Source organism: Drosophila gunungcola, unplaced genomic scaffold (assembly GCF_025200985.1).
Source record: "Drosophila gunungcola strain Sukarami unplaced genomic scaffold, Dgunungcola_SK_2 000001F, whole genome shotgun sequence".
Taxonomy (NCBI): Eukaryota; Metazoa; Arthropoda; class Insecta; order Diptera; family Drosophilidae; genus Drosophila; species Drosophila gunungcola.
This window is the reverse complement of record NW_026453197.1, coordinates 8,047,985-8,059,384: the sequence shown is the minus strand read 5'-3', so window position 1 is coordinate 8,059,384 and position 11,400 is coordinate 8,047,985. Positions and strand designations below refer to the sequence as shown.

General features: G+C 39.8%; 1 protein-coding gene across 1 annotated transcript; it reads right to left on the bottom strand.

Moving 5' to 3' along the window:
* Positions 1–6,620: 6,620 nt before the first annotated feature.
* On the bottom strand, positions 6,621–7,609 carry LOC128262285 (mitochondrial import inner membrane translocase subunit Tim17-B). The gene is made up of 2 exons (XM_052996453.1): positions 7,477–7,609; positions 6,621–7,421 (listed from the first exon to the last, which is right to left on the bottom strand). Exon 2 carries the CDS (start codon positions 7,369–7,371, stop codon positions 6,838–6,840), a length of 534 nt encoding a protein of 177 aa, XP_052852413.1. The 5' UTR covers positions 7,372–7,421; positions 7,477–7,609; the 3' UTR covers positions 6,621–6,837.
* Positions 7,610–11,400: the final 3,791 nt, after the last annotated feature.

Genomic DNA, 11,400 nt, shown 5'->3' with positions numbered 1-11,400 from the left:
TTTTGATTACCAATAGTTTGAGAAATATAATATAACAATAGGTGTTTAAATACTCTACTCTTCTCAAATTACTTTTAGTTTACAAAAAAATTTGAAATTAATGAGTAAGTAGTTTAGTTTATAGAAAAATTTTAAACATTATGTATAATTATTTAAAAAATCTAATGTTTTAAAATTTTAATTTTTGTGAGCAAGCGCTTGGCCCTTACCGAAAGCTTAGGCATACCCCATCTCTTCGGAACTCTGCAGGGTATCAGACGTGAGTTGGAACCTCCAGCTGTCATAATTTCTGCTAGGTGGGTGGACGTGTGACACTCGCTGCAAAGGGGAGAGGGGGATGCAGAGATTTTCCCGAGTGGAAAGGAGACAGTGCCTCTTCGGCTCCGACTCCGCTCGTCAACTATCAGCTAACGGGCACCCAGGAAGCCCACTGTTCCTGTGCTTTTCCCCATTACGTCACGCATTTTCCGCTGTACAACATCGATTTTCACACGCCTCTTGGGAAATGATAAGAATGCCAAAAGTTCCAGGCCAACATAAGCGTGCGCAGTTGGCTGCTGGCTGCTCACATATAGTATCCTTGGAATGCCCGCCATCCTCGGCATCCTCGGCATCCTCGGCATCCATGGAATCCTTGGCATCCCGATGTTGGGGTAGGTTATGACTGCGGGCTCCGCTCCTGTTCCCAGCATACCGAACCCCATCGATCGATGGAATTTTCTTTATACGCTGCTGATAAGAGTGCGTGGGAAAAGCTGCCAAGGTCACTAGTGGGTGGGCGTGACTGGATGACTGGGAAAGTTGATAGGACCGAAATGAGCTTTGGGCTGATAAGAAGGCGCTGATTAGGCGGAGTGCCACTTGAGATACGGTATAGTAAACGTTCAAGACTGGGGGTTGTTGAACACGTTGCGTGACTTACGTTATCGTGTTTTAATTTATTTGCCTTAGATAGAATTTATAAAATTAAAAAGGCATTTTGTTCAATTAAAAATAATAGCGAAATTACTAGTTTGCATACATTTATATTTATTTTTAATTCAATGGTTGTGAAATGCTTCTCCTTCATTAACAATATTTTAATAAATGACAATACTATAATTAAATATTTTACCTTTACGAGTACAATTCTAATAATATAATTAATTAATGTGTAAAGGAAAAAAGGCTAGGAGTTTGTAAATAATATGAAGTATATTGTCATTGTTATTTAAGGTTTAGTACTGAAATACATTTGTTATTCGTTATTTTATAATTTGTCAATAACACTTTATAAATTTTATTTTTATTTTATTTTTCATAAAAAAGAATCGAGGGTTAGTAACTATAGACGATTTACCACCTGACGTTATATGTTCAAATTCGTATCTAAAAAATAAATAAATAAAATTAAACAATTAAAATGCCTATTTGATCATAAGTAGCATATGCTATAAGTTACGTTTTTCTCTTCCAAAAGAACTGACCAACTCAAAATCTAGATCGAAAGAGGCCATCCATCTGCTGCGTGGCACTTTCTAAGGCGATCTGCGGATGCGGATGCCTGGATGTTTGGATGTTTGGATGAACCTGATATGCCCGCTTATGACATTAAATCCGTTACAAACTCGTGAACCGCCTGACTAGAAACTGACGACTGTGGACTGGGTACTGGGGACTTCTCCACAAGTCGGAGAAAAGTCGGCAAACTGGCCAGAGTTCGTGACGTGGCATCAACAGTTTGTCATTAAACATTTCGACAATAATTTGCATTGTGCTCGCATTTATATATAAGTACCATACTTCTGCTTTGATTCGACTTCCCGAATTGTAACAGTAGACGAAGACGACCTGGACTTGGAGTCGCAGTCAGAAATTGTTATGGCAGGTAATTTACATAAAAGATAAGTGGGTCCATGCAGCACACTGCACAATTATTATGGGACCTGTCTATTGTGCGGATAGTTCGGACGCAAACTGAAAGCCCCACAAACCACGATCTTTCCTCCCGCTTTGTTATTGTAAACAGATATGTGCTGCTGGCTTTGTGCTGATGTTTTTCTTATTTCGTTTATTTTCTGTTTGTTTTTTAGGTCGGGACTGTTGCGAGCGACTTCCTAAAGGCATTAAAGGTATCAAGACTTGTCGCTGCCATCCGCCTTGTTATGCAAATTGCGCTCAGGTTGCGTATACGACGTGTGTATCCATAAGGCGGCGGTGGGCCAATGTGTGAGCCCAGGCCCAGAGTCTAGAACAAAAAGTGCCTCAACTATTAGCGATAGACAATAACCCGGCAGCCCTGACCCGCTTAGTTAGCGTTATCGACATCGTCGCTCCTTCGCTCGTCGTTCGTATTTCGGATTTCGGATTTCGTATTTCGCCAATAAAACAAATTAAAGTCAACAATTGACGGCGGTTTAGGACCTGAAGCTACTCGCCTTGAAAAGCCGCAGCCACAATGGATTTTAGACCGATACCGCTGAAACGAAACCCCGACTCCATCGACTTCATCGACTCCACCGACTTGCCGCCTTATCAACCGACCGAAATCGATGGCGCGACCATTTGGCAATAATATTTTCGTACTTAGTAACTGCAATTGTTTGCCCGCCGTTGCACTTTTCCACCGCATTTACAGCATTTACAGCATTTTCCATTGCATTTGCATTTGCATTCTGCGTTTGCATTCGCCTGCTGCCTGACAGTGAATAATTTGCCATTTGCCTTCGATTCTGCGTTCCGTTTGCCGCGTTTAATTCGGCCTAATGACTTGGAAAAGCGCAAAGTTGAGCCCTTGGCGGCAGCATAGGCCAAACAAAGGCAAAAGGAGCTGGGGTCCACAAATCGCCTAATGAGGGAATGGGAAACATAACTGATTTATCAAGGAAGTTGCATAACATGAAGGGGGCTAAGAAAAAAAGGCCAAAAATTTAGTCCCTAGTTAATAAAGTTCATTAAAGGAAAAAATATTTTAAAAACTGAAAAAGGTCTCATGAAGTGAGTGTCAACAATAAATGCCTTTATATTATAATATATAGATAAATATGTATTTACATAGAAACCTGTCATTTTAATCATATATTAAAACATTACAAATTATCTTTACTAAAGAAGGAATGTAGCAGTATATATTTATTACAATCTTTTTAATTTTATTTTTTCAAAAATGTTTTTTTAATGAAATGTAATTTTTCCATATAGTTTTGTCCATTTAATGCTGTTTTATAAGACTGAATTCACTCCCTTTGAGTCACCTTCATTTAGGTCAATAAACCGCACACTCCACTTTTGATTCATTGGCGGTTTTATTCCTAACCTACCACATCAGCAGCGAATTCTCTTCGGGGGGCTTCCCAGAAAATTCCAAGAAATGGTTCGACAATGCAGAACACTTACTTACTTAAGTCTTATCACCTGAACCTTTCAGACGAATTTCATAGAATTTTTTGGGATAAGGTCAGAGCTGGATGGTGGATCATGGATTCGAGATTACGCAGCCCTCGATGGATGCAGTTTTCCCCAAAGCTGTGAAAGAATTTTCGGCAGCTGCTCTTGGCGATGATTTCATCAATTTCATCAGCCGAAAACATGCAAATGTAAGCGGCAGTTGAAAATTGAAAGCGATTATCGATGCGGTTGAAATAATGCAAATTGAGTCGATCTGTAGATCATGCCATACGAGAAAGAGTCATTGCCTTGCAAACTATTGCAGTGCACACTTTTTTGTGTGTCCAACTTAACCCCCTAATTCCCTGAATTCGAGTGCAATGCTCTATTTTTTGGTACCGAAACTCCAAGTCGCGTTCAGAATTTTGTAAGGAGAGGTACAGTTGTCAGAAAACCAACGAATGTTAAAAATGTTAATAACAAACTAAAAGCCCTCTTGAATTAATAAAACAAATGCTTAAAATATGTCAAGCCTATACATTAAGAAAATAATAGGATTTTTAAACTTGTTATTTACAAATTTTAAATTTTTTTAATTTCCATTAAGAGATATATTTGTTGAAATCTATTGCTTTGTTATTATCAACCTAAAAATTTGCTGTGTAGCACAGCACCCTTGAACTTGTTGTGAACTACCCTCAGTTTTCTGGGGGCTGGAGTCTAATTTATGCACCTAACAATAAATAAATGCATTGGTTTGCGTGCAGACTTAGCCCAGTCCCACTTGAAAATGTGTGTCATATTATGCATGAGATTTTTGGCGCCTGATTTCTGAAATACGAAATCCAACTGGCACTCAACGAAATGCAAATCCTCTAATGCATAGAGCTTGGAAAAGGTGCCAGCAAGTCGGAAAGAATTCCTTTAATACGCCTCGACTTGATTTGCGTTGAACTTGACTTTGACATGTGCCAAGGTTTTGATACTGGACGAAAATGTATATTTTTGTGGCATTACATTTGAGTAGTTGAAATTTTTTTGCTTTAAATATTTTTTAATTAAGCAGAAACATTTTTTACGTTATTTTACTTAAACTTGTTAATATAAAGGTCTTCTCTTTATAACTTTTCCCAGTGAAAATATCTCAGGCATGTCTTTTTAAATTTTTGGCGAATGGCTCGCGTTTAGCGCCATGCGGGCGCAGCATGCGAAAAAATCCACCATTTGGGTTGATTTCTCGCATTGAGGTGTTTTGTTGGCCAGTGCCAAACATGTGCTGGCCACATGCCCCGTTTCGGTCCTATTTTCATTACCAATCTCAAGCCTGTCCAGGCGAAGGTGTGAACTGTTTGAGGACTTGGTCCGATGCGTTATCTACAGAGGGAAAAAAGGTTTAGTTCTTTTTAAAATTTGGTTCTATCATTAGCAATTATTTTTTCAAAGATTAATAATTTTTGAATGTCAATTAAAGTTAAGGGTAATCTTGAAAGTAATTTTATGCCAGATAACAAGGCAATAGAGTTTCTTTACTGATATAGAATTTGAAAAGTAAAAATAAATATATATATAGTAAATATTCAAAACTGTATGTAATAAATTAAAATTCAATATAAAAACAATGCAAATTCAAATGCATGATTTTATAGTAAAATATTTAAATCAATGTGGAAAATATAAGATATAAAAAAATTCCAATTTGATTTTAAGAACCTTTTATTTTATTTATAAATGGTTTAAATTAAAGTTAAATTATCAGATATTTAAAAAAATTCCGAAAATAGTCAAACAGAAATTTGGAGTGTTTTTATATTTTAAATAACTAAAAATCGAAAAATATTTAAATTGAGTCTAAAATAATTGGATTGGGAACGTAGTATTTCCCTTAACAGTGTTAACAGTGTTTTTATTAAGTATTTTAATTTAAATATAAATAAATGACTTCTAGTTTGTATTATAAATATATTTAAAGCTCTGTTATCATCTTTATGTTCATAAAATATTTCTAAATTAACCACTGTTTTTTCCAGTAATGCCCCTCTGTATAGGAATATAAGGTATGTGTTCCAGCGAAGTGCCACATGCATTTTCCACTCACCTCGTTCCTACCTTCGACTTCGCTGGGCTCTCCGCTTTCCCAGGAGGCAGTTCTCCTGGCCCATCATCTCACACATGGCAAAACTCCAACTGCGGCGCTGGGAAAACAAACAGAACGGGACACACATGTGGGTGATTGGTCCGGACCAGAGCACGTACTATGCGTAGGTGCGAGTCCTTGGATTCCCAGCGCAGTTCCCACACATCCTGCTGCTCCGGGCCACATGATGATCTTGCTGTATTCTGTATGCTGTATGCTATATGCCAAAATGTGTGCTTTTCCCGTAGCGCCAGGCGTGTCCAAATGTTTTGTTGCGGAATTCCTCAAGGCGAGAAATCTCGCACACATTACGACAAGGAGTCGGCGCTCGCGAAAAGGAAAAAAAAAACCACACGAGCTAAAGTTACATATGTTGTTTGGGCATCTATTCAAGAAATTTCCATGTCGACCGAAAAGGGATTTCCTCGTGGGCGGCGGCGTTTTCCCACGATTTTATAACTGGGCTCGACTTCCATCATTCCCACCGTTGCCATTTCTCCATGTGTGTGCTCATCGCTGGGAAATCGTCCTCGCCCTTGGTTTTTTGCCTTGCCAGGGGAAAATTCTAATTCGAGAACGCTCGAGATTTTCCAGCTGAGCGCGGGACATGTGGCCGGTAGCCAGTGGCACTCAGCATCCTGCCCAATGGCCAGAACACCGCGGTCATTTCGAGTGGACAGGTTGTAAAGAGGCCACACCCCCTCGCGTGACACTTGCCTTTATGCGCCGGCGCAGCAGCGGCAGGTAGGTAAGTCACACCTCGAACAGGTAAACATTTGCAAAAATATCTCACGCTGACCTATGACACGCGTCAGGTGGTTTTGTCGTGGATTCGGGCAAGTGTGAGGCACCCTACTACCTGTTGAGGTATTCTTATTTACGAAAATACCACAAACCGTGTCAAATGCGAAGCCTAAAGTAGTCATCTTAAGCAAGAATTGGCCTATTAATGATTTCTTAATTAGAAGATAATAACATTTGAAAAGTAATAGACATTATTAAGATCTAAATTAATACAACCAGACAACGGTGTTCTTTTGCATAATAGAATCCAAAACAATATTTTTAAAAATTAAAAACATTTTCTAATACTGATTATTGAAATTTTCCAAACAATTACTAAAATTTTGATGTTCATTTATTTTTGATTTTGTAAATTGATTTTCTTTATAGATTTTTGACAGGCAGTGAATGCAGCAGAACGATACTTAACGTTTTTTTGTGCCAACCGTAGCTTCAGTTTAAATTTAAAAAAAATCGTTAAAGTGGCTTCAAAATCGCAGACACTTGAGAAAGAATCGAAGGAGATCCTTTGGCGGGAGAACGATAACATAAATTTAGCTAGTGACGTTGGCCTGCCGAGCACCAGAGTATCCGTAGCCAGGTGAAGTCTCCAAGTCGCCGAATCCTCCGTTGGCCTCCGCAACAGTTACCGGCGCCTGGTTCCGGAACTGGTCCGCCGTGATCCGGGTGAACAGAATGCCCACACCCTCGATCATGGAGAGCAGAATGCCTCCGATGATGGCACTGCCTGCCATGGCGGCCACACCATTGCGGGATGACAGGACTCCGCCGGTCACTGCTCCGCTCACGATCGAGTTCCAGGGATCCTCCTTCTGGCGCAGATGCACCAGGCTGCAGTCCACGATGCTGAACACGGCTCCCCAGGCCGCAAAGCTGCCCGCAATCACCGGCGACTTGGACTTTATGGCAGCCACACTGCCGGCCACCCTGCGGCCAATGCCCTGCGGCGCATTCCGGAACGCCTTGAGTCCCTGGAAGAGCCCGCCTCCGATGCAGCCCATGGTAAAGGCTCCTCCGCAATCGTCTACGATGCGATGGGGACACGGCTCCCGCGAATATTCCTCCATCCTTCCACTCTGCGCCCGCCGGACTTCCTATCTCTGGCCGAAAATTGAAACTGAATAGAACCGAATTTACTAAATTTTTTAAGCTCCCGTTAGTGCTGGCTTTACAATTGAGTTTTCTGAGGCTCGATCAGACTTAAAATGTGACATCCAGTGTACGGAAAACCTTTCCGTTGTGTGTTAATCTGGGAGTGGAATGTAACAACTCCGACAAAGCTGGCTATATTTGTATTTTTGTATTTACAAATACAAATCTGGGAGTGGAAGTGCCAACTCCGATAAAGCTGGCTATATGTTTTTTTAGGAGTATCACTTTCTGTTGATTACAATTTTAGCTAATGCAAATTCAGAGTCATAAAAGTTTGAGTTTTTTTCGGAACATATGTCATAATATATATAAATACATTTTTATCAGCCCTGTTAAATATTTAATAACAATTATCCTATCAAGAAATTTATAATTCATAAGTACATAAGACTTTAAACAAACAATAACAATGTATTTTAAAGATTTAAGCTTTATTTTTAAACTCTTATGGCTGTGAATTTTTAGAGTAAAAGTTATATAGACTCCAGAACTTCCTACCCTATTTCCAAATTGCAGGTTGTAAGTAAGAGTAGGTACTTTGTTTATACGTGCTCCCTCCAGACAAAACCTATTAGCATACAGAACCAGAGCCAGAGCAAATAGAGTCGCACGTGGATCGGGGATCTTTGCCCCGCGCAGATCGCTGGGACAAAAAGGTTAAATAGCACAAATGTCGGACCGCAGTTAACCATAAAATTTACAGCCGCAGCTGGACGACTTTGGATCGAGGATGGGGAGTGGACGGTTGTATATGGAATGGGCCTTTCCAAAGACGCAATTCGTACAAAAAGGCAGACGACGGTGGGAAACGGAAACAATGAGACCGATTGTCGTCCACCGATAAAACCAAGCCGAGCCAAAGCCAAAGGCAAAGCAGAAAGCAGAACCAGAGCGACCCAATACCTAATTTATACCATTCCAGAGGGGAAGCTTACGATTGCACGCATAATTATCACGCGAGCATAATCGAAATTTTGAAACCGCCGCAACTGTGTTTGCTAACGCTCGCAAAGGGGGGAGTCTTCGGACCCTCGATGAATATCTCCGCATAACAAGGTGTCAGACAGCAGTGACAAATGAAAGTGAAACCCCGATCGAAGCTAAAATCGAAGAGTATTTATGGTGGTTAAGGGGGTACACCTGGACACACACGAAGCGCCAGTCCATTGTTGGAGGACAACTCTCGTCAACTTGACATGTAAATCGTTAGAACGTGTTGCACTCGATTGATTGCTCTCACTCCCGAGAACATTATCGCAGATCATTTGTCATGGAAATGGCCGCAGGATAATGCCTTCTATAATTTGTAATTGTAAATACTGGGCACATTGTTCGCCCCTGCTGCAGCGGGATTTCCAGTGAAATCTTCATTTCCACGTTAATTGTTGTCGCTTTTAAATGATTGAATTTGGGATTAGATTGATTGGTGTTAATGTGGGCACATTATGCGAGCCATGCCCTTAAAGGATTGGCCATTCCCGCGAAGGACACAAACTGGTCAGGGGTTTCCCACGAATTCGGCAGTTTCTTGATGGACTTTTTTCCCGAAAAACCCGGCCAACTGGCAATCTCCAGTGAGAAATTGAAATGGGGGAGGGACTAATTATATATATCTATCAGGTTATATTTAAAAATAAAAATTGATTTGCAAATTTAAAATAAAATATTTTTTTTGCTTAAAAAAATAATGATAACAAGTACCTCAAAGTGACTTTAAACTCATTTTTGGAAAAATTTGGTAAGCCTATTCATCCAGAATAAATATTAAATTATAGATTAAAATCCGTGTGATTTCCATATCGAGCATTATTATTATTATTATTATTATTATTATTATTATTATTATTATTATTATTATTATTATTATTATTATTATTATTATTATTATTATTATTATTATTATTATTATTATTATTATTATTATTATTATTCCATCGATCCTTGAAAAGGTTCCGCTTTCCATCTTCCCAACTTCAGTTGCTCCGTTAGGAGGCCAGTGTTTGGGCAGCTGTGATGCAACCTTCCATATCTTGAGGAATATGCATCTGCATAGCCGATGACAAAGGGAATCGAGAACGGAACTCATTTGCCCGACTCGAGAAGAATCCCTGCACATGCCAAAACGCCAGCGAGAACAAAGCGGCGAAACAATTGCGGTTGCATTACCCCAGAAGTCCAATTCAAATTCCGACAGCCTCCAGTCGTGCAATGAAATCCAAAATTCGGAATCAAAGGGCAGGCCAGGAGTCGACAAAGGATGTGGCTCAGGTAGGATCCGGGGCATGCCGCCAAAAAAGAAATGTGCTCAAAAATCTCGAACGGTGCACTATTGTTGTGTCCTGTGCCCCGACTGTGATTACTCGTATTCCGATGACGATCATAAATGGAGTTCTCCAGTACACTCAAAGAAATCGAAAGGTAGTTTGAGTATATTCAAAAATACTCAAATATATGGTTTATATGGTTTCAGTAAATATGCTTTCATTTATTTTGAATTTTGATTAAATTAATTTTTTAGTTTTTTATGATTATTAATACAATTATTTAATTTTTTTATTTACATTACAGGCGAACTTAAATGTAGCTATAGCTTCAAGGCTTCAAGCTGAGCCAAGATTTCAGTAACTTGTTCGCTAATATATTTTTAAAGATACAGTTGTTGTTACTAAATGTCAAATATGACACCAATATTGATCATTATTTATTACTGCGTATAGACTTTACTGAAAAGTAGTAAAACTACATTATCTCTAACGCATATTTCGCACTGATTGCTATATTTTTTTTGGTGTACTTGATAAATTTACTCCTCGCCACTCGCCATTGTGCGCCCGCAGATGCGAGTCAACGTCCGAATCGAGACTCGATTTTTGCTGGGCTGAGGGCAAACAGATGCACGTCTTGCCAAAAACCGAAAACTGAAAACAGAAAATCAGAAAACCCAAGCCAACGGCCAAAGGCCCAAGACGAAGACGCGCCAAAGGAGCAAAGTCCTGGGCTGAGCTGCAGCTGTCAATGCCAAGCCACCAACGCGCCACCCTCGAGTTGACATTATTTCCAGCACCGATTTGTGATTGCTGATTCCCAAATTCTCCTGCCTGCCTGCAGACGCAGACGCAGATGCGATGTCCTTTGGGTTTCCTTGGCCGCATTGTTGTTGGCCGTTCACCCGCCCGCCCGGTGCAATGATTTTTTCCTTGACGGCTCCTTGACTGCTTTATGTTTGTGTGGGTTTTTTTTTTCTGCGGACTCTGTCCAAAGGAAGGACGCTCTTCCTGGCTCTAAGGTCCTGCCAAAAGGTGTTGGAAATCCTGTTAATAGGGGAGATTCTTCGGCCTGACATCGCATAACTTGGTGTGTGGCTAAGGAGAGAGGTGGGGATATGTCCAATATATCAAGGATTTAAGGGGATATTAGATTGACTTCCTAGAGGAAATGCTTTTTAAGGCACAAATTTTCTAAATTAAGACAAAACAAAATTTTTCATAGATTAAGAAAATTAATATATCATCAATTTATTTTACCTTGCAATTGCAAATTGCAAAGATAGCAAATTATATTTTGTGTATAAAAGTAGTTTTTAAATAATGTTTTAGCACTATCTCTTAAATTACAACTTAAAAATGGCGTCCTATATGTTGGAACCATTTCCTAGCGGAAACCATTATCCTTAAAAAATAAAAACCTACAACCCCTGCTAACCATTTCCACAAAAAACCTCTCCCTTTTTTCATGTAGTCCATAATCACCGCAACATAATTAAATAATATTTACACACTTCGTTTGGGAGACACGTGTAATAGGCTAAACAGAGTGTTTAGTGTGGCCAACAAGCAGGACACACGCGATGTCCCCTAATCAGCTTAGTCCTAGCAGGATAATGGAGAGTTGGGGGCAAGGATGATGACAGGATAGGACAGGGCAGGACTCGTAGTGCCGGCACT

What these genes read in the sequence shown, in the direction of transcription:
- LOC128262285 (XM_052996453.1), bottom strand. Translation starts at nt 7,371, where the DNA reads ATGGAGGAATATTCGCGGGAGCCGTGTCCCCATCGCATCGTAGACGAT.